General features: G+C 42.9%; 2 protein-coding genes across 2 annotated transcripts in view; both read right to left on the bottom strand.

Moving 5' to 3' along the window:
• The window catches only part of LOC121543915 (collagen alpha-1(VII) chain-like), a 20876-nt gene extending 6040 nt beyond the window's left edge, over positions 1–14836 (bottom strand). The window contains exons 1-22 of the mRNA XM_041854050.1: positions 14732–14836; positions 14554–14589; positions 13820–13846; positions 13569–13628; positions 12836–12961; positions 12523–12594; positions 12341–12436; positions 12146–12190; positions 11841–11876; positions 11189–11224; positions 11048–11104; positions 10802–10873; positions 10564–10635; positions 10425–10460; positions 10217–10297; positions 10045–10098; positions 9903–9956; positions 9586–9648; positions 9042–9104; positions 8743–8859; positions 3863–3940; positions 3313–3366 (exon numbers count right to left, since the gene is read on the bottom strand). Of these exons, the coding sequence (XP_041709984.1) occupies positions 3313–3366; positions 3863–3940; positions 8743–8859; positions 9042–9104; positions 9586–9648; positions 9903–9956; positions 10045–10098; positions 10217–10297; positions 10425–10460; positions 10564–10635; positions 10802–10873; positions 11048–11104; positions 11189–11224; positions 11841–11876; positions 12146–12190; positions 12341–12436; positions 12523–12594; positions 12836–12961; positions 13569–13628; positions 13820–13846; positions 14554–14589; positions 14732–14818 (1422 nt within the window). The 5' untranslated portion in view covers positions 14819–14836. The remainder of the gene's footprint in view (positions 1–3312; positions 3367–3862; positions 3941–8742; positions 8860–9041; positions 9105–9585; positions 9649–9902; positions 9957–10044; positions 10099–10216; positions 10298–10424; positions 10461–10563; positions 10636–10801; positions 10874–11047; positions 11105–11188; positions 11225–11840; positions 11877–12145; positions 12191–12340; positions 12437–12522; positions 12595–12835; positions 12962–13568; positions 13629–13819; positions 13847–14553; positions 14590–14731) is intronic.
• Positions 14837–16759: 1923 nt separating this feature from the next.
• Positions 16760–22907, bottom strand: part of col7a1l (collagen type VII alpha 1-like) — a 70269-nt gene continuing 64121 nt past the window's right edge. Inside the window, exons 65-79 of the mRNA XM_041853214.2 lie at positions 22138–22200; positions 21416–21433; positions 21295–21330; positions 21092–21130; positions 20968–21003; positions 20737–20865; positions 20372–20476; positions 19915–20121; positions 19732–19821; positions 19275–19319; positions 18706–18780; positions 17922–18011; positions 17697–17753; positions 17484–17537; positions 16760–17018 (exon numbers count right to left, since the gene is read on the bottom strand). Coding sequence (XP_041709148.2) covers positions 17007–17018; positions 17484–17537; positions 17697–17753; positions 17922–18011; positions 18706–18780; positions 19275–19319; positions 19732–19821; positions 19915–20121; positions 20372–20476; positions 20737–20865; positions 20968–21003; positions 21092–21130; positions 21295–21330; positions 21416–21433; positions 22138–22200 — 1056 coding nt within the window. The 3' untranslated portion in view covers positions 16760–17006. The remainder of the gene's footprint in view (positions 17019–17483; positions 17538–17696; positions 17754–17921; positions 18012–18705; positions 18781–19274; positions 19320–19731; positions 19822–19914; positions 20122–20371; positions 20477–20736; positions 20866–20967; positions 21004–21091; positions 21131–21294; positions 21331–21415; positions 21434–22137; positions 22201–22907) is intronic.

Below are 22907 nucleotides of genomic sequence, written 5' to 3'. Positions count from 1 at the left end.
GAATAAACTAAGTTAGTCTATTCCTAGAAAACATTGAACCGCTGTAGTTTACAACAATTATAGTTTCAGAGGTGGAAGTTGGGAGAGTTATATTTGGGTGTTGTGGTGAGGGAGGCCCCGCTCTCTCCTTTCCCAGATGTTTAGTTCATTTCATTCCGATATCCTTTGCATTATTGTAGCCATTTTCTGCAGCCTGTCAACTATGCCTCTGTCTATCCCTGTTCTCTCCTCTCCGCACAGGCTATACAAACGCCTCACACCACGTGGCTGCTGCCTCTCTAACCTGGTGGTCCCTGCACGCACCACCCACGTGGCGTTCCAGGTCTCAGGCAGCCTCTGGAACTGCCGTTCTGCTGCCAACAAGGCATAGTTCATCTCAGCCTATGCTACCCTCCAGTCCCTCAACTTCTTGGCGCTGACGGAAACATGGATTACCACTGAAAACACTGCTACTCCTACTGCTCTCTCCTCGTCTGACCATGTGTTCTCGCATACCCCGAGAGCATCTGGTCAGTGGGGTGGTGGCACAGGAATCCTCATCTCTCCCAAGTGGACATTCTCTATTTTTCCCCTGACCCATCTGTCTATCTCCTCATTTGAATTCCATGCTGTCACAGTCACTTGCCCATTTAAGCTTAATATCCTTGTCATTTATCGCCCTCCAGGTTCCCTTGGAGAGTTCATCAATGAGCTTGACAAGTTCCTTTCCTGAGGATGGCTCACCCCTCACAGTTCTGGGGGACTTCAACCTCCCTACGTCTACCTTTGACTCATTTCTCTCTGCCTCCTTTCCACTCCTCTCCTCTTTTGACCTCACCCTCTCACCGTCCCCGTCCCCTACTCACAAGGCAGGCAATACGCTTGACCACATCTTTACTAGATGCTGTTCTTCTACTAATCTCACTGCAACTCCCCTCCATGTCTCCGACCACTACTTTGTATCCTTTTCTCTCTCGCTCTCCTCCAACACTACTCACTCTGCCCCTACTCAGATGGTAATGCCCCGTCGCAACCTTCGCTCTCTCTCTCCCGCTACTCTCTCCTCTTTCATCCTATCATCTCTTCCCTCTGCTCAATCCTTCTCCCTCCAATCTCCTGATTCTGCCTCCTCAACCCTCCTCTCCTCCCTTTCTGCATCCTTTGACTCTCTATGTCCCCTATCCTCCCGGCCGGCTCGGTCCTCCCCTCCAGCTCCGTGGCTTGATGACTCATTGCGAGCTCACAGAACAGGGCTCCGGGCAGCCGAGCGGAAATGGAGGAAAACTAGACTCCCTGCGGACCTGGCATCTTTTCACTCCCTCCTCTCTACATTTTCTTCATCTGTTTCTGCTGCTAAGGCCACTTTCTACCACTCTAAATTCCAAGCATCTGCCTCTAACCCTAGGAAGCTCTTTGCCACCTTCTCCTCCCTGCTGAATCCTCCTCCCACTCCCCCCCTCCTCCCTCTCTGTGGATGACTTCGTCAACCATTTTGAAAAGAAGGTTGACGACATCCGATCCTCGTTTGTTAAGTCAAATTACACTGCTGATCCTGCTCACACTGCCCTACCCTATGCTTTGACTTATTTCTCCCCTCTCTCTCCAGATATAATATTTTTGGACTTGTGATGGCCGGCCGCCCAACAACCTGCCCGCTTGACCCTATCCCCTCCTCTCTTCTCCAGACCATCTCCGGTGACCTTCTCCCTTACCTCACCTCGCTGATCAACTCATCCTTGACCGCTGGCTATGTCCCTTCCATCTTCAAGAGAGCGAGAGTTGCACCCCTTCTCAAAAAACCAACACTCGATCCCTCTGATGTCAACAACTACAGACCAGTATCCCTTCTTTCTTTTCTCTCCAAAACTATTGAGCGTGCCGTCTTTAGCCAACTCTCTTGCTATCTCTCTCAGAATGACCTTCTTGATCCAAACCAGTCAGGTTTCAAGACTGGTCATTCAACTGAGACTGCTCTTCTCTGTGTCACGGAGGCTCTCCGCACTGCTAAAGCTAACTCTCTCTCCTCTGCTCGTGTCCTTCTAGACCTGTCTGCTGCCTTTGATACTGTGAACCATCAGATCCTCCTCTCCACCCTCTCCGAGCTGGGCATCTACGGCGCGGCTCACTCTTGGATTGCGTCCTACCTGACCGGTCGCTCCTACCAAGTGGCGTGGCGAGAAGCTGTCTCCGCACCACGTGCTCTCACCACTGGTGTCGCCCAGGGCTCAGTTCTAGGCCCTTTCCTATTCTCGCTATACACCAATTCACTTGGCTCTGTCATATCCTCACATGGCCTCTCCTATCATTGCTACGCAGACGACACACAACTAATCTTCTCCTTTCCCCCTTCTGATAACCAGGTGGCAAATCGCATCTCTGCATGTCTGGCAGACATATCAGTATGGATGACGGATCACCACCTCAAGCTGAACCTTGGCAAGACGGAGCTGCTCTTCCTCCCGGGGAAGGACTGCCCGTTCCATGATCTCGCCATCACGGTTGACAACTCCGTTGTGTCCTCCTCCCAGAGTGCGAAGAGCCTTGGCGTGACCCTGGACAACACCCTGTCGTTCTCCGCTAACATCAAGGCGGTGACCCGATCCTGTAGATTCATGCTCTACAACATTCGGAGAGTACGACCCTGCCTTACACAGGAAGCGGCACAGGTCCTAATCCAGGCACTTTTCATCTCCCGTCTGGATTACTGCAACTCGCTGTTGGCTGGGCTCCCTGCCTGTGCCATTAAACCCCTACAACTCATCCAGAATGCCGCAGCCCGTCTGGTGTTCAACCTTCCCAAGTTCTCTCACGTCACCCCGCTCCTCCGCACACTCCATTGGCTTCCAGTTGAAGCTTGCATCTGCTACAAGACCATGGTGCTTGCCTACGGAGCTGTGAGGGGAACGGCACCTCCGTACCTTCAGGCTCTGATCAGTCCCTACACCCAAACGAGGGCATTGCGTTCATCCACCTCTGGCCTGCTGGCTCCCCTACCTCTGCGGAAGCACAGTTCCCGCTCAGCCCAGTCAAAACTGTTCACTGCTCTGGCACCCCAATGGTGGAACAAGCTCCCTCACGACGCCAGGACAGCGGAGTCACTCACCACCTTCCGGAGACATTTGAAACCCCACCTCTTTAAGGAATACCTGGGATAGGATAAAGTAATCATTCTACCCCCCACCTTACCCAACCCCACCAAAAAAAAAATAATTGTCAAGTGGTTATCCCACTGGCTATAAGGTGAATGCACCAATTTGTAAGTCGCTCTGGATAAGAGCGTCTGCTAAATGACGTAAATGTAAATGTAAATGTGTATAAGTAAGATGCACTTACAGAGAGTCCAGGTTCCCCTTTCTCTCCCTTTAGTCCCTCTTTTCCAAGCTCTCCCTGGAAAAGACACACTGGTTATTATCACAGCAATTATTACTGTCAACCAGCCTAGGGACAGTAACTCCCATTAGGTATTGATACATTAACAACAACATATGTGTGAGTGCTGTCCTTTACAAAAAAATATTTCGGTTTTGAAACTGCAGTAAAAGTGCAGTAACTGCCGTAAACTGTGATATTTTGGACACAGTAATTGCAGAATAACTGCAGTGTACTGCAGTTGAACTGCAGTGTACTGCAGTTGAACTGCAGTTCTACTGCACACTAACTGCAGTTACACTGCAAAATTACTGCAGTAAAAAAAATGTATTGTGGACGCAGTATTTGCAGCATACTACAGTTCTACTGCACTCTAACTGCAGTTCTACTGCACTCTAACTGCAGTTTTACTGCACTCTAACTGCAGTTTTACTGCACTCTAACTGCAGTTATACTGCACTCTGGCTGCAATAGTTTTTGCTAAGGGATGTGTCTGGTCTGGGAAGTAGCTTACACTGCCTCCTCTTTGTCCTGGAGTTCCAGGTGGTCCTGTCTGACAAGGCTTCCCTCTGCCTCTCCTGCCCCTCTCTCCCTGGGACAACAACACAGTCAAATTGAGAACGCACTTACTCACACAGGTGCTGAGCATGCTAGCAAGCCCACGTACATGTGCGCTCACAGGCACATGCACAAACAGGCAGGCACAGATAGGCACACACACAGACAGACACACTTACACACACACTCTCTCACATATAAATACAAACCAACAACATCCTTCACTCTAAATTCCATTTTACAAAAATTGTATACTATTATAAGAGGAACACATACTTCCCTACTACGTACTTCCCTACTACGTACTTCCCTACTACGTACTTCCCTACTACGTACTTCCCTATTACGTACTTCCCTACTACGTACTTTCCTACTACGTACTCCCCTACTACGTACTTCCCTAAAACGTACTTCCCTACTACGTACTTCCCTACTACGTACTTCCCTATTACGTACTTCCTTACTACGTACTTTCCTACTACGTACTCCCCTACTACGTACTTCCCTACTACGTACTTCCCTACTACGTACTTCCCTACTACGTACTTCCCTACTACGTACTTCCCTACTACGTACTTCCCTAATACGTACTTCCCTACTACGTACTTCCCTACTACGTACTCTCCTACTACGTACTTCCCTACTACGTACTTCCCTACTACGTACTTCCTTACTACGTACTTCCTTACTACGTACTTCCCTACTACGTACTTCCCTACTACGTACTTCCCTACTACATACTTCCCTACTATGTACTTCCCTACTACGTACTTCCCTACTACGTACTCTCCTACTACGTACTTCCCTACTATGTACTTCCCTACTACATACTTCCCTACTACATACTTTTCTACTACATACTTCCTTACAACGTACTTCCCTACTACGTACTTCCCTACTACATACTTTTCTACTACATACTTCCTTACAACGTAGTTGCCTAACTAAAGCTCAACCCGATCATTAGGCTTATCTTGCCTCACTAGTTATCCTATAAATATCTAACACACCCAGATGTTTTGTGATAAAACGTTCTCATTACATCCTCTCCATCCCTTCTCTCCTATCAACATCAACAGGCTACTAATTGTGGCTGAAAGGAGTTATTAACATAGAGGTTTGGATAGCGTTCCCGCCGCATCAGAAATTAGACCCATTTCTGTGTCTTAATTATGCCTCTATTCTCTTCCTTCCTATGCGTTGCTAGACATTGGAATGTAGTCTCCTGCCTGTCTATCTATCTGACAGCCATTCTGATAGGTGGACAATGTGCCTGCTGTAATCAGGCTTGTTTCATCTCATCATGACGTTGTCTGGTTCTTTTTTTATTGTTGTAACTTTTGTGGAAAGTGGATTTTTTAAGGTGCACTGTGACTGGGCAAAACTGGGTTCTGGGGTTGGTTGGGCTGGGGTTGTTATTGTTGTTGTTGTTGTTATGCATGCATGAAGGACATAGACAGACAGTCAGACAGACAGACAGACAGACAGACAGACTGAGCCAGACACATACACAGACATACACAGACAGACACACAGACACACAGACACACGGACAGACACACAGACACACGAACAGACACAGAGTACACACAAAATTCTGCTTCCATGACACCAATATACAATAGGTTACCGGAAGCAAGGTTACTATAGTTTGGTGATTTAAGATTAGTTTTTTATTTCTATTAGTTTTTAGATTTTTTTTGAAATTCTGTTTAGTTTCAGTTCGTTTTCAGACTTGATTGACTAGTTTTTATTTAGTTTCAGTTTGATAAAAACCTTTCTATGTCGTTTTTAGATTATTTCGTTTCAGTTTTAGTGTTAGTGTTAGGGACAGAAAGTGGCCAATGGAAGGCTAGCCATTAGGCCTATAGTTCGTTTTTTGGGGATGTCACTTCTTGCCACTGGGGGGCAGTAAGATGATGGCCAGGACCATAGACTTGGATAAACATAACATCCCTGTATCTGTGTCATGATGGCGTCTGTGTCAGGAAGGACAGCCCTCACAGACGCCATCATGAAATAGTCCATTTTCTTCTTCACTAGTAAAATGAATTGGCTGATCCCTCCTGATGACCCAGCTGTCACCACTCCAACCGGGCCATCAGGTCATGCCAAATCAAAATGTCGAAAGTCCTCAATGGCGCTGCCCATGTACAGTGGGGAAAAAAAGTATTTAGTCAGCCACCAATTGTGCAAGTTCTCCCACTTAAAAAGATGAGAGAGGCCTGTAATTTTCATCATAGGTACATGTCAACTATGACAGACAAAATGAGAAAAAAAATCCAGAAAATCACATTGTAGGATTTTTTATGAATTTATTTGCAAATTATGGTGGAAAATAAGTATTTGGTCAATAACAAAAGTTTCTCAATACTTTGTTATATACCCTTTGTTGGCAATGACACAGGTCAAACGTTTTCTGTAAGTCTTTACAAGGTTTTCACACACTGTTGCTGGTATTTTGGCCCATTCCTCCATGCAGATCTCCTCTAGAGCAGTGATGTTTTGGGGCTGTCGCTGGGCAACACAGACTTTCAACTCCCTCCAAAGATTTTCTATGGGGTTGAGATCTGGAGACTGGCTAGGCCACTCCAGGACCTTGAAATGCTTCTTACGAAGCCACTCCTTCGTTGCCCGGGCGGTGTGTTTGGGATCATTGTCATGCTGAAAGACCCAGCCACGTTTCATCTTCAATGCCCTTGCTGATGGAAGGAGGTTTTCACTCAAAATCTCACGATACACGGCCCCATTCATTATTTCCTTTACACGGATCAGTCGTCCTGGTCCCTTTGCAGAAAAACAGCCCCAAAGCATGATGTTTCCACCCCCATGCTTCACAGTAGGTATGGTGTTCTTTGGATGCAACTCAGCATTCTTTGTCCTCCAAACACGACGAGTTGAGTTTTTACCAAAAAGTTATATTTTGGTTTCATCTGACCATATGACATTCTCCCAATCCTCTTCTGGATCATCCAAATGCACTCTAGCAAACTTCAGACGGGCCTGGACATGTACTGGCTTAAGCAGGGGGACACGTCTGGCACTGCAGGATTTGAGTCCCTGGCGGCGTAGTGTGTTACTGATGGTAGGCTTTGTTACTTTGGTCCCAGCTCTCTGCAGGTCATTCACTAGGTTCTGGGATTTTTGCTCACCGTTCTTGTGATCATTTTGACCCCACAGGGTGAGATCTTGCGTGGAGCCCCAGATCGAGGGAGATTATCAGTGGTCTTGTATGTCTTCCATTTCCTAATAATTGCTCCCACAGTTGATTTCTTCAAACCAAGCTGCTTACCTATTGCAGATTTAGTCTTCCCAGCCTGGTGCAGGTCTACAATTTTGTTTCTGGTGTCCTTTGACAGCTCTTTGGTCTTGGCCATAGTGGAGTTTGGAGTGTGACTGTTTGAGGTTGTGGACAGGTGTCTTTTATACTGATAACAAGTTCAAACAGGTGCCATTAATACAGGTAACGAGTGGAGGACAGAGGAGCCTCTTAAAGAAGAAGTTACAGGTCTGTGAGAGCCAGAAATCTTGCTTGTTTGTAGGTGACCAAATACTTATTTTCCACCATAATTTGCAAATAAATTCATTAAAAATCCTAAAATGTGATTTTCTGGAATTTTTTTCCTCAATTTGTCTGTCATAGTTGACGTGTACCTATGATGAAAATTACAGGCCTCTCTCATCTTTTTAAGTGGGAGAACTTGCACAATTGGTGGCTGACTAAATACTTTCCCCCCCCACTGTAAACACAGGCTTTTGGCCACTAGAGTACTCCATACAACTCCGTGGCCAGGACATAGGTTTGGTTAGGTGTAAATTATAAATCAATCCTATTGTGAATTGGATTGGAAGGATAAGTGCCTAGACTGGTGCAAGAAATATTGTGGAAGGAAACTCATGTTTACACCAATCCCTTTGCTTTTTTAACTTTAGTAGAAGAAGAATCAAGTACCTGTACCTTTATCTGACACAAAAACTACAAATTAAGTCATGATACATACCTATCAGTTCACAGCCAGCCAGCTTGTGTGTGTGTGTGTTTGTTTCTGTTCAAGCAAACAAGATTTTCTGGTTTATCTTCAAGAGAGGTGTTCATTTGATGACAGTTGTCCACAGACAGAGAATATTCTCTCCACAAACACTTGGGATGCAGGTGCAGAAACCAGATCTAGTGCCACAGAGCACAGCTTTGGATAAACAGCCATTTGCCTGCCAGAACTGGAGAGGTGACTCTGTAAACATGCCCTCCTTTACCTCTTCCAGGTATTTCCCCATCTCACACGGGGCACTTCATGCCTTGTTGGATTGAAGTTGGCTGCCATTCAGTATGCATGCGAAGCGCTCATGCAGTGACTTCAGGAGGACCTGTGCCAACTGTTTTGCAACAGTAGTTGACTGCAAGTGTGCCTCAAGGTTGAGAAGGCACAGTACCACATCAGTTTGGCTGTCAGTTTGAAGTTGGTCGGTATGTATTGCGAACGGCTCCATTAACTTCACAAGCTGTTCTTGCTTGGCCCAGTCACGCTCCGTGCTCACCCTTGGATTTCTTCCCTGTTAGCTAGTGATAGCTAGTGATAGTGATGCACAAGCTAGGCCTATAACCACCAGATTCAGAACCTCGAAAACTCAATTTTAAATTAGTTTTGCCCCAAAATTAGAAGAAAAATAAACTATTTTAGTTAGTTTTGCAGGCAAAGATAATAGTTTCAGTACAGTTTAAGTTTTTCAAATATTTTTATTTCAATTTACTAAATAGTTTTACCAATTTTAGTTTTTATTTTAGTTTCAGTTTTCATTTACTATAATAACCTTGACCGGAAGGCAACCTCAATCTACCTTGGTTCCTGTCTCTCCCTTGGACCCATTACTTCCTGGTCGCCCCTCCGCTCCATCACTTCCTGGTGTCCCTGCTGACCCCTTAAACCCAGGGAACCCTGGGAAACCAGTGGTGCCCTGCACAAGACAGGGACAACATGAATGGTGCATGATGGGAGAAAAACATAATGCTTCAAGAACTATATGAATATTTCCACATTCCTCTGTAGTACGTAGAATATGAATAGTAATAATTTCAACGAGCGATTGTATTCTATCGGTCTAATAAAGGCAGATATTTACATGTGATTTGAACCAACCTTCTCTCCTTTCAGTCCTGGGGCTCCCTCTACTCCATTGATACCCTCGTTCCCTTTTTCCCCCTACACATCAACACAACACATCAACACATCAACACATCAACACATCAACACATCAACACAACAACACAACAACACAACACATCAACACAACACAACACATCAACACATCAACACAACACATCAACACATCAACACAACACAACACATCAACACAACACATCAACACAATACATCAACACATCACATCAACACAACACATCAACACAACATATCAACACAACACATCAACACAACATATCAACACATCACATCAACACAACACATCAACACAACACATCACAATCAACACTTTTCAGAAGATTAGTGAGAATGATTTTGATTTGTGTGTGTATATAAATAATTAATAAATAATTAGGTGGGTGCTTATATTTGTCCTGTTTCACATATACAAGTGTGTATGTGTGAAATGGAAATGTTTTTCTTGCATATCCCAACCCCATCAGACACCCTTGGAGATTGGAATTACTGTGTTTGTGCTTACCTTCCGTCCTGTGAGTCCATTGATCCCTGGAAGTCCTGGGGTTCCAGGAATCCCCATCTCTCCCTGTGTCAAACAAGGATTAAATACTTCAATTTCCACTGAAACTGTGTCTGAAACTGTGCAACCATTGACCATAGTTTGACAGTGACCTATTAGGTCAGAGGATTGAACAGTATACTAAATTGTATCCAGCGTGTGGCAGCTAGTTGCCACTACTGTAAACCTTGACTTTTGTGGGTGAGTGGTACTGACGATGCTTCCTGGAGCACAATGTGTTGTTGTGATCATTGTATTGATTCCCACAGCAGGCAACTAACCTTTTCTCCATCAAGCCCAGTGCTTCCTATGCGTCCAGGTAGGCCTCGGAATCCCTGTGCAACAACCACAACCAAGAGTTACCTTTGATCATTGCATTACCATCTCATTAACATGCCTAATACATTATGATCAAGCCCTCACCTTCTCTCCTGTCTGCCCAGTATCCCCCGGTAAACCAGGTTCACCTCTGTCACCCTAGGAATAGAATATCAGAATGGAACAGAATAGAATGACTGTATAATGATTCACAACATAACAGATGACAGGTTCTATTTGTCTCTAATTTCTATGCTCTATGCCACACTCTCCTCACCTGATCTCCCTTCTGTCCCTGGAGTCCCATGTCTCCTTTGGCTCCTGTGGCTCCGTCCAATCCATCGTCCCCATTACGACCCTGTGACAACAACAAGCCAATCAACAAAGCCTGTTTTTGACCACATTCCACGCCACCATAGTATATATACAGTTATACTGATCCTGTTTATTTGGACACTGTTAAAGTGTGTCAGATAAATACCCACCACTTCTCCATTGACTCCAGGCTCGCCAGTATCTCCCTGGAAGCACAGAACAACAGTGAGCATACACGTAGCAGCATAGATCTGATAACAGTGGTTCCATGTAGCCTGTAGATTGATACATGCTGTATTTCCTACGGACCTTCTGGCCCACTGGTCCGCGGACCCCAAACAGCCCCATGGCTCCTTTGGCCCCTGCTTCTCCTTTGAGGCCCTTCGGATGGAGAGCAAAAAGCTGAACGTTAGAACAGTTCGTGCTTTGGCTTCCATGTTATGGATAATGTATTTTCTCTTTCTGTTGGTGTTTGACTCTCTTTCTTTAAATCTATTAACAATCTTTCTTTCTCTCTTTTTTCCACATAAAATGTTATTTCATGCACTTTGAACCCCGGGGGCCCGTCCTCTCCCTTCTCGCCTTTATCTCCATCGAAACCTGGGGAGCCTCGCTCTCCCTAAAACAAACAAACATAACAGATAAACAGCCTCTTCAGCGGGAAAACACACAATGTGATAATGCAAAAGCTATCTCTCTAAAATAACATTTTTTTAAGGAGGATTGCTCTAGAACATAAATTAGCATTCAAAATACATTTTGGGGGACTTGTTTTCGGGGACTTGTTTCTCACCCCTTCTCCTTTTAAGCCCTTGTAGCCTCTGGGTCCCTGGATTTGGAGAGGGCTTCCCTAAACATAAAGAAGGTACATCATATATTAATGAATCATGCACAAAACACTCTTAGTGTAGTACTTATGTCATGTATACCTCACCCTCTCTCCTTGTACTCCTGCTAAACCTCTGTCACCCTGTGAAAATATATTATGTCAGTAGGTATTTTATGAAAGGAATCAATGGCTTATAACATTCATACTATGATTGATTGATTGATTTACAGTGTTTGTATTTTAGTGTCATACACCAAATGGTGCCCAGCCTGCATGGGTCTATGAGATACTATTTATTTGAAGTCTGTGTGTAGAAAACACAAACTATATACTATATGGCTGTATCAGGTAGTTACATATAAAAATGGACTCTTCATGTTCATTCTCCACATCCCTATATACACACAAAAATCAACTGAAGTTAATTGAAATAGACTGGCCACATGGTGAGTGTTGAAACATGTTTAAAAAATAGGGTTCTAAAGAGGGTTTGAAGAGACAGAAGTGACACTTCAATAGAACGAGCAGAGAATTTGACTGAACTCTGAAACACCGGGCTGTCAAAACCATCTTTAAAACTATCTCTAAAGTAAAAGTATCTAAATTATCTGGAGAACCTGAGTGGATGTATGAGTGTATGAAAATCTAAAATCTAAAAGTATTTAGTAAGACCCACTCAATCGCACCTTATTATAATTTTTTCACAGAATAGTCTACCAAAATTACCATGTCATCAAAGAAGTAACCGTCAACCTACCTTTGCTCCTTTGCTGCCCGGGAAGCCCTTTGGACCCTAAGTAAAAGAGGTCAAGGGTCAAGGTAGCTATGTAACAAATGTCCTTAACTACATGACTGTACCAGAGTAGGCTGGTGGGAAGAGCTATAGGAGGATGGGCTCATTCTAGTGGCTGGAATGTTATCAAACACATAACATCTGGAAACCACATTTGACGGCGTTCGATTTATTGCATTCCAGCCATTAAAATGAGCCGTCCTTCTTAGCTTCTCCCACCAGCCTCCTCTGGACTGTCCATATCATGAAAGGTGATGATGTTAACTCACAGTGTGTCCTGGGGCTCCTATGACTCCTGCAGTGCCCTTTTCACCCTGTCACAAACAAAAACACATCACAAATATAAAAATGGTGCATGTTGTGCCATCCTGTTGTTACTGCGTCATGATGAGCAGCTTTTCTATCTTTTACAATGCTGCCAAGAATCTATCTCTGAGGTCATGAAGCCCATTGTTCCGTCTCACCCTGCGACCTGTGATCCCAACCACACCCCTGACGCCTGGTTCCCCCGGGATACTGTCGCCCTTATCTCCTTTCGTCCCAGGTAGACCAGGTGGACCCTTTGGTAAACAGAAAACATCCATTATGTTACATGATAACCATAGGAAGGCAAACAATGCCTAGGGCAAGTTATATTTCTCCATACCTCTATTCCAGGTTTCCCTTTAGTTCCTGGAGTCCCGGATGATCCGTTCTTACCCCTTCTACCCCTGTCCCCCTACAGATGAACAAAAGCAGTAAGAACACATCATGCTTTATAACAATTATCTTCCTACTTAGTAGGCAGTATTTTTGCCCTTTGAAAACATATCTTTGTTCTGGCTTTCTGGTTAGTGCTGAATTTGACATAAATTGGGCGGCAACATTTTTTGGACCACATGATCTGACCAGGAAATAGGCTAAAACTACAAGGCCTGGAGTTTCTTATAACTAAAACTACAAGGCCTGGAGCTCCTCACCTCTCTCCCCGCCTCTCCTGGGTCTCCTGGTAGGCCCCGCAGACCCTGAAAACCTGAGATACCGGGGTTACCACGGACACCCTGAATACCCTGAGCTCCAGAGGGACCCGGTTCACCAGGCTCACCCTGACAGAGGGAGAAGGACAGACATGCAGACACAGACAGAAAGAGAGACAGAGAGAGACAGACAGGCAGACATAGAGATAAAGAGAAAGAGACAGAGACAGAGACAGAGACAGAGACAGAGACAGAGACAGAGACAGAGACAGAGACAGACAGACAGACAGACAGACAGACAGACAGAAGGAGAGAATGAGAGAATGAGAGACAGAGGGACAAAGATAGAAAGTGATTATTTGTATTTTTATCATTGCTCTAATTACTGCACTGGTATCATTTAAATGATAATTCCCTTGCAGTTATTAATTCCATACGTTTTAGTGTTTTGGTTTGTAAATGGAAGATAACAACAATTCACAAATTAATTGAAAGAGAAAGAGAGACAGAAAGACAATCACAGAGAGAGGGGGGCGGGACAGCAAATAGGAGACAGGTAAGGATAGTGTTGGTATTTCTCCAGCAGCTACTGAAGTTCAGTGTTTCCTCTAGACTATTGTATCTCCATAGCAACAATCAGGCCCTCAAGTGACAAAATTGTCAATTGAAGCCAGTTAAAGCTAAATCGTTTTAGACTAAGTAGGGGGCAGAGCTTAGTGATGGTGTGGGAGTCTACCTTAGTTCCGGGTGGACCAGCCTGTCCCACAGGACCTCTGTGGCCAATACCTGGCTCACCCTAAAAGCACAACAACACAATAATGGCAATTAGATACGTTTCATTTGCAAATATACAGTACAGTGTGCAGGAGTCCTTCTAGTTAGATATTTCAATAAATACAAATACTTAAATGTTCACAACATGACTGCTTAAAAATACCTTGGGTCGGGCTTTGCTCTGTCACATTACTGAATTCGAAAAGCATTTACCTTGTGTCCTTTTTCACCAAGTTCCCCCTTGTACAACAAAGAGAATTGTCAACAAATGAGTTACAAAGTGATTGTCGGAGAGAAAAAAAGTCCATTGAGTTTTTCAAGGATATCTTTTGTATCGACGCCACCAACTAACAGACAGAATTATTAATACCACATTATTAATCCACTGCGTCATGAGGGGATCAGAAATAGAACTCTGGGGACATCAAAGACCAACATTCTGTCTGAGCTTATAGGGGAAGATGTGGGTAGGTAGGTAGGTGTGTGTGTGTGTGTGTGTGTGTGTGTGTGTGTGTGTGTGTGCATGTGTGAGACACTGATAATGAGATGTGGGTAGAAGGGGAGCGATGACACGTTTGATGTTGTGACCTGGTGACATTGTATAGTGACGTAAGGACAGACTGGGTTGAAATTACATTAAGGTACCCTTTATCAAAGGTTTGCATTGATTTATAAGAGAGTTACAGACTATAAAACAAGTAGTTCTCGTCATTTTGGTGCTTGTGATACTGTAGTAAAGATGGTGTGAATTGTCTGCCATGCACAGGGTATCACTGATCAACAAATTAATAATATATTGTCACAAACGTCTTATACACCCTTAACAAACTATTTATAAAGGGTTCCTTATTGCAACGTGGTACTGTAGAGATATGGGGGCCGATCCAGGACATTGTTATTTCACTCCATTTGAAGACACTTATTATTTGAAAATGATTGGTAGTCACCTTGGGTCCCTGAAGTCCATTTTCACCGGGTGCACCCTTTAGAAAACAGAAGGAACCACTCAAAAAGGAACACAAAAAGGAGTTTGATAGAAATATATGTTAGATGACGATAACAGAACAGCCGTTTTTATCATGTCATCTTCACAGGACTTAGATTGAGGGATGTGTGTGAGTTTACCTTCAAATAGTCCCATTCTGGCCCTGGATAGGGTCTTCCTCCTCCTTCCTCCTCATACTCTTCTTGTCTTCCTCTCTCTCTTTCCATTGCCTGCCTCCGTCTCTCCCACTCCTCTCTCTCCCTGTCCAAGTCTCTGCCTCCCTCCATCTCTGTTCTCTCCCACTCCTCTCTCTCCCTGTCCAGGTCTCTGCCTCCCTCCATCTCTGTTCTCTCCCTCTCTAGTTCACTCTCCCTCTCCATTTGCAGATCTCTCTCCTTTTCCATTTTCTCCCTCTCTAGTTCTCTCTCCCTCTCTATTTTCGCTCTTTGCAACTCCAGTTCTGCTTCCCTCTCTCTCTCCATCTCCATCCTCTCTCTCTCCATCTCCATCCTTTCCCTCTCTCTCTCCCTCTCGTATTCACCGTCTTCCTCCGTGTCCCACTCAGAGTCGCCACTTCTCTCCTCCTCTCCCTCTCTTTCTGCATCATGGTATATCTCTCCTTCCATCTCTTTTCCTTTCTGTTCCACCATCCCCCTCTCTCTCTGTCTTTCCCATTGTGTCTCTTCCTCCTCCTCTGCTGCTATGGGTTCTTCTCTCTCTCCCTCCATCTTCATCTCTCTCTCTCCATCTCCACCCTTTCCCTCTCTCTCTCCCTCCATCTCTGTTGGTGTCTCCCAGTCTCTTTCTGTCTCATAGTCGACATCCCTCTCTGTATAGGATTCAGGGTCAGGCTGAGGGTCTCTGTTTTCTTGTTTCTGTCTCTTGAACCACAAATAAAAAATGGATCGGTTTATTGATTGATTTCTTGATTCATTGGACAAAAATAGCGATTGAATTATATGGATTTATTTTGATGCTCAAAACTACAGTCCTTCCGTTGGGCAATTCACCAATATGTTTTGGCTGAGCAAGACTTACATTAAATTTCTTGGGACCTCTTGCTCCCGACTGTGACTTTAAAAACAGAAAGAGGGAATGTTCAGACATTGTTTGCATTGACCGTGAAATAACTTATCTGAACCCATTTCCTGTGCCATTCCCTCCATGCTAACTGTTGATTTGATAACAACCTATGAGTAGTTGATATCATTGTAATGGAAAAATATCCAGAGTAAATCAATCTATTTACTTTTTGTCCGTCATGATATCGATTTCTTCCTCCGGCAGTTCCTGGCATGTATGCCTGAAACAGCAAATTTTCCAATATTTCTGGCAATTGCCATTGTTTTCCAAAAATGAGGAACCCTTACAATGTATTTGAATGGTAAATCATATTTTTTCAGTGTACTTACCATGTAATCAGGCCAGGGGGCACTCTTCTTTACTCTGACCCGGACATGAGATGGGCTCCCCTGCCAATTCCCAAAACCACTTCATGAGTCATTGATCATAAGTCATTGATGTGCCATTACCACTGTGGGGAGTTCCCATGGTGGTTGGCCTACAGCCTTAGTGTTCCACTTTGTGTGTGCATGTGCATGTGCACATTCCTGGACCAAGTGTATATGTCCCTTCAGATTATGATGTATCAGAAATGGATTACAGGCTAATGTTAGATGAAAGAAGACACAAAGACTTTTGAACATTTGAACATTTACTTACATGCACACAGAGAGGTTAAATACAAAGAGAGAACTTTATACCATCAACATTTCACCAGTGGAAACAGGTTTGAATACTATATATTCTGAAGAATATGATGGAAACACATTTCATTGAAAAAGTAGTAACTAATACAGAAAATAAACAAAATACAATCTATTTCCATGTTTTCAATAAATAAAGTTTGGTCGAGGAATTGATAAGCAGCGATACACTGAAATCATCAGAATATGGTTGAAGAAATTATGAGGAGGTAAAAAGTGTTGTAATACTGAAGCGACAGAGAGAAGCTATACTATAGCTTAGGTCCAATGTAAAATGTTGAACTTATTTAATAAATAAATTAGTTTATGCAAAGTCAACGCTAAAATAACACTTACATCTGATGGAATAATTGTATTCGTCCAATAATCATTATATAAGACACTGACTTGATTTAACTTAGCTTTACCTATGTATAGTTCATCTTTTAGGTACTTGGATTAGGTATAAGACACGATTCTGGTCATAGAAGTGGCATTGGACAAGTGACATTGGACGAATGACATCATCATTGCGCGAAGAAAAGATGTCCCTCCTCATGTTATGCTGGTCAGGTTCAGGGTAGACTGCTCCTCACCAGCAATACACTTCACTTCACAGTTTATACAAACTCTCCGTGCTTACAAATCTACAGTCTCAATCTTTGTGGATTTAGGAAAGGTCCTGTGTTAAAAAAAGTAAACAAAAAAAACCAGAAAAAACTCTTTAATCAGTTTGCTTGTGTATAAATTCACTCATGAAGAGTTCATATTTTGGTTGCAGCTCTTGACATTCCCATTCAGGCAAAGTTCAGAGGTCATGCTCAGTGCATGCTGGTATATGGACGTCTTCCATTGCAAGTTGGCCCAGTTGTGTCCAATCTTTAAATACTTTTTTTATAATGCTGGCCTTGTTTAAAATTACAATTCAAATTGTGGTACCTTTTGCACTGGTGAAATGTTCACAGTTGTTAATAAGAGGAAAGATCACCATATTCATGCACCCACAGTCCAACGGAGGCATGCATGGACTGAAGCATGGTTAGTAAAGACGAATAGAAGTCTAGGTGTGTCCATTTATACCCCATATCCCTCAGGATCATGGTTAGTAAAGAGCCAGGTAGAATCACAAAGTCAGTCACAGACTTACCTTCTCTGTTTCTTCCATTGTGCTGTGAAGGATAGGTGTGGTGAATTCCCCCTGCTTTGGAACAAAATGTAGCATGTTTCAAGAACTATATATAATACAGCAAACACACAGCAACATGTCACATATCCATGTCGCAGCCTTCTACCACTCAACTCAACATGGTGCTGGCTCTGCTTGCCACAGTATCTCAGGAAAAGAGCTCCAGATTCATACCTTTTCTCTGTCTCCCGGTGACTGGGATGGATATGGACCTAAAGTTGTCAGGCCACTCTGTAAGAAACATGGACATATAATCAGTAATGACCACTATTGGACAGAATGCTGTATCTGCATTTCCTGGTTCAAAGGTCAAAGTGAAAATTAAATGTTTTACTATCCGTTGTCTGTACTATCATTTGTCTATATGTAGAGATACAGGGGCAAAGAAAAAGTGCTCACCTCTTTGCTCATTCCATGTAGTGTGCTTTCTGTTGTGATTTCAAACTCCTCTTGCTCGTCCACTGACAGTAAGGGATCATCTGTGGAATCCTGTTCCAAAAATTAAGAAAAAAACTATATAAACATAAACATTCCATTCTAAAAAACTTTACGAACGTCACAAAATAATAATAATACTGGTGAGTGAGACAGTTGTCTGAGTTCGACACGCAATCCACAATTAATACCCGGTGTGGTGTGTCATCAATACCCTGGCATACAATCATAAACTAATACATTCCTAGTTGTTCATTATTTTCAGGGAAGTGGGTGGGGACCCTAATCAACTATATACATCTATGTGGGAGAAAATATTACTTCCTCATTTTGTCTCTAGAGATGTACGCATGCAAGGTCAACTACACACCCTCTTCATGAATGTGTGTGATTGACTCATTAATAAATGTATTGCATCGGAGTAATAGAGTTTGCAGCTACCTTCTTTTAACTCAGCGATCATTTGAGTTTGGAAAGTTTGAATTAGGAGGGTTCCCACACATGCTGATCACTAGCATAACAAAACCAGGGCATCGCTATAAGAGTCAAAGTATTTGTGTGGGCAATGGGCAGCCCCGTGAGCTAAATGTGTCATAACAACCCTGATCCCTGAGGTGTACTGGGAAAGCTGACGTCATTGGGTGTCCACCCACATAATTAATATGGACATACTGTAGTTATGACTAATAATATGTACCAATCAAATAATTAGGAATTATAATTTACATCTCATTTGACAGCTACTCACCTCGTATTCATAACTGTACTCTTCCCCATCGTTAAATTCCTCCTCCTCCGCTTCCTCCTCCTCCTCCGTACTCGTCTTTAGAGAGGAGAGAAAAAGGTGAGTCCCATATGTAAATGAGATCAAGAGGAGATATCTTTCATAAACATTTCTATCATAATCATGTATTTGATGCAAAGCAGAAAACAGGGAGTGCAGGACATGACTTACGTGACATACAAGTCTTAAACAATAAGGACAAAACAAAGACAAGTTAGGAGAAAAAATGCATGCTTTTAGTTGTTTTAAAATGTGTGTTATGATGATTTAATACCTTTTATTGGTTAAGTTAGGCACAGAAAGTACAGTTTAATAAGCTTAGTTTTGATTTAGATTTAGAATTCGATAAATGTTAGGTTTGCTGAGAAATAAATGATAGTAATTATTTTATTGATAGTCATTTAAAGTAGTTGAGGTTAAGACTGGTAGGGGTGACATGCTTAGCAACAGACTGTGACAATGTAAATGTTAGACATGTTTAGTTTGGGCGTTTATATGGTTATTTTGACTCCATCTTTAGTTTGGGCATTTACCAGGCGTTGTCTTTGCCTCCTATGTCTTCCTTTCTGTCCCTTGCCCTGGTTCAGAATTTCACAGTTAAAAGTTGTAATGCTTTATAGGAAATAAAGATCTAACATGCTGTAGTAGTTAAGGTCAAAGATATATATGTCATGGGTTGATTAATGGGAGAGAAAATAATTGATTGGAAAATTCTGAAAATTCTGAAAATGGTTGGAAATGTACATTTAAGGAAATGTGTCAGGGTTAAGAAAGTTTACATATTTTCATTGACAGTATCTATTTAGACCTATTTAAATATAACATTAGTTTGTATAGTCATTAATACAAATAGGTTGTGAACAACTTAAGTTTAATCGCATGATTCAAGTTACACACACTTTTCTCAAATTTGGAAATTGTGTTGAATCCAACAAGGTTGTGTTAAAAAATCAGATGTATAAAAAATATATATATTTGTAGTGACATCACCTTCCGTTCTCGACCCTTCTTTTTCTTCAAGGAGTCTTCCCCACTGAGAAGAACAATTTCTACTATTGCCCCTGGTACCTCAGAGACCCTCTAAAACACACACACACACACACAGATAGTCTACGATTCATTGTTCAATTTGATAGACACTGTTTGGTTGTGGGTAGAAGAGGTACCCCTTACCTCTTCGGACGTAGTGTGGTTAAATGTTGAGTTTGATAAAGTCAACTTGGAAGTGGGAGCTTCACTGAAGTCCTCGTCCACTGTCAGTGTCCCCTCTATCCCCTTAGAGATGCTCTCGATCCTCCCCACGTCTTGGTCCCCATTAACGGCATTAAGAGTGGTGACACCCCAGAATGTGGGGCCTTCCGTCGTTTCATTCAAAGCATCCTTCAGAAGATAGAGAATGGATGAATAATTACATGGTACAACAGTTTATCTGATCGGATACATAATTAGACTGGGCTTTAGAATATGGGTTGATTTCTGGGACACAGATAAAGATTAGTCCTGGACTAAAAACCATCCTCAATGGAGAATCTCCATAGAGCTAGCTCTGTTTTGTGTATTAGGGTTAGGCTTAATATGTGTGAGGGAAAGCGTTCCTATGCCACGTAGCATGTTTGGAGTGGATACTTACAGAGTTAGGTTCTAGTAGCTGTCTGTCTAGGTCAGAGTCAGCTGCCTCCTCTATGGTGTCCATCTCTGTCAGAGGCTCCTTGGAGATCTCATCCTTTACAGAGCTCTGTTCAAAACACACACTCATGAGTCCAGCACTAACACTCTCCCTAGTCCAGCACTAACACACTCATGAGTCCAGAACTAACTAAGAGTTCTGACACCAGGCTTGTTACCAGGGTTATGGTAAATTCCATTTAAATTCAGTCAATTCAGGAAGTGAATTGACATTCCAATTCCAATTTTCCTCACTGAACCCACTAAATGACCAGGTATGGCTCCCGGTGTGATTAGGGATGACGAGATATGTATGGACTGTGTACGTACTGTGTAGTCAGTGATAATGTTGGAGCTGTGTTTCTCCTCCTTGGCTCTCCTAGAGGTGGTTAGCTCCTGCAGAAGCTCCTCCATACCGTCCTGCAGCAGCCTGTCAATCAGTGCCTTCAGCAAGGGCAGCTGTGAAACAGAGTCCTTCTTAATGGGACAGCCATCTTGGGCTGTGAAATTAAAAACTCTTTGAACTATAAAACTGTTTGGGATTCGGAGTCAAGAGCTTACCCTTATGCCATAGTCTTCAAACATGACTTCAATGTTCTGGGCAGGAGAAAATAAAACATTTTTGGGATGAATTGTTGTCTACTATGGAATGTATGTGCCGTTAATGTAGTTCTAAGATGTCTACCTTCATCTCAGCTGCTTTCCCTGGAAGACCAGCGTCACCCTGTGGAATAGGAGTATGACAGGTCAAAACAATGTAATTTCAAAGTCCATTTAGTTTCAATGATTGGATGTGTGAAACAATATTTAGTAACACTTTACAATACATTTCACGAATAAGCATGAACAAACTATTCTATTTTAATTTTTTTACTGAGCACACAGTACCTTCTCTCCTTTCAATCCCCTCTCACCTTGCTCTCCCTGAACATATAAAGTAGACACATTAAAATTCCACATCAGTAATATCTTCACTCATCAATAAAGTAATGTCAGCAATATCTCTTACCTTCATCCCCGGTGGACCCTAAACACAGAGACAGAGAAGCAGAGAGGGAAACATGCATTCAGAATGTATGATATCAAGCACATTCCATATACAAGCCTAAAGCCAAGCCCAGCTAGCCAACTTGGGATCATATCAACTCATATAAATCACGTCATATATGGGATCATATATAATTCATCAATCAATACACCATCCATCCATCCACCAATCCATCTATCAAATCCATCCATCCACCCACCCACCCACCAACCCATCCATCCATCCATCCACCAACCCACCAATCCATCAACCAACCAATCCATCCGCCAATTCATCCATCCATCCATCCACCAATCCATCCACCAATCCATCCATCCACCCACCCACCCACCCACCCACCCACCAACCCATCCATCCATCCACCAACCCACCAATCCATCCAGCCACCAACCCACCCATCCATCAACCCACCAATCCATCCGCCAATTCATCCATCCATCCATCCACCAATCCATCCATCCACCCACCCACCCACCAACCCATCCATCCATCCACCAACCCACCAATCCATCCACCAATTCATCCATCCACCAATCTATCCATATCAATCAATCAATCAATCAATCAACATATACAGTATACACACCTTGCCAGGCAGTTGTTGGGTGTAGATGCTGCAGCTGACTATACCAATTAGATTCATTCATAGATAGAACCATGCAGTGTTTGAACATTGTGCTTACTTTAGCCCCAGGAGGTCCCATTGGCATAGGGAATGCCTGTCTCATCTCTTCAAGGGTGGCACCCTGGGAACATTCATCAACAATACAGTCAGAGGCAAATATGGTTAAAATATCTAATGCCATTATCACATTCCTCCTATTAATCACATCCTATTTAACAGTACTGCAGGAAGTACTTTTCAAGATGCATGACATTCTATTAATGGAAAGCATTCGTTGCTTTGGTTCTCTCTGAGAGGCCATCAGACCTGGGTTCAAATATTATTTGAAATAATTTCAAATACTGAATCTGTGTTTGATTGAGCTGGTCTGGCTTAATGGAATAGTCCCAAAACGTTAAACTTCACTCATCTGGCACTCCAGGCAGACTAGAGCAAAAGCTCAAAGTATTTGAAAGATTTCAAATAGTATTTGAACCCAGGTCTGGAGGCCATAGACAAGGGGTCCCTCCCCAATTATAAGCCTTGAGCGGATGGTTGGAGGCCCGGAACATAGTTATAAATAATTTGTACACTGCAAAATGACAGCAAGAATCCCAAACAGATATAATATTTGACAAAAACAGAATAATTTCAAACCTTGATTACACAGGGATATGATCACATATGCCTCTATTTATGCATAGGAATACTTGGGAACAGATTTCCTAAATTAAAATGACTTTGAGCTCATTTCCTGGGGATTTTAGTCTTTCATGTACAGTGGCTTGCGAAAGTATTCACCCCCCTTGGCATTTTTCCTATTTTGTTGCCTTACAACCTGGAATTAAA

The sequence above is a fragment of the Coregonus clupeaformis genome, chromosome 28, assembly GCF_020615455.1.
Source record: "Coregonus clupeaformis isolate EN_2021a chromosome 28, ASM2061545v1, whole genome shotgun sequence".
In the NCBI taxonomy this organism is placed as follows: Eukaryota; Metazoa; Chordata; class Actinopteri; order Salmoniformes; family Salmonidae; genus Coregonus; species Coregonus clupeaformis.
The sequence above is the reverse complement of the archived record's forward strand: the minus strand, read 5'-3'. Positions and strand labels throughout refer to the sequence as shown.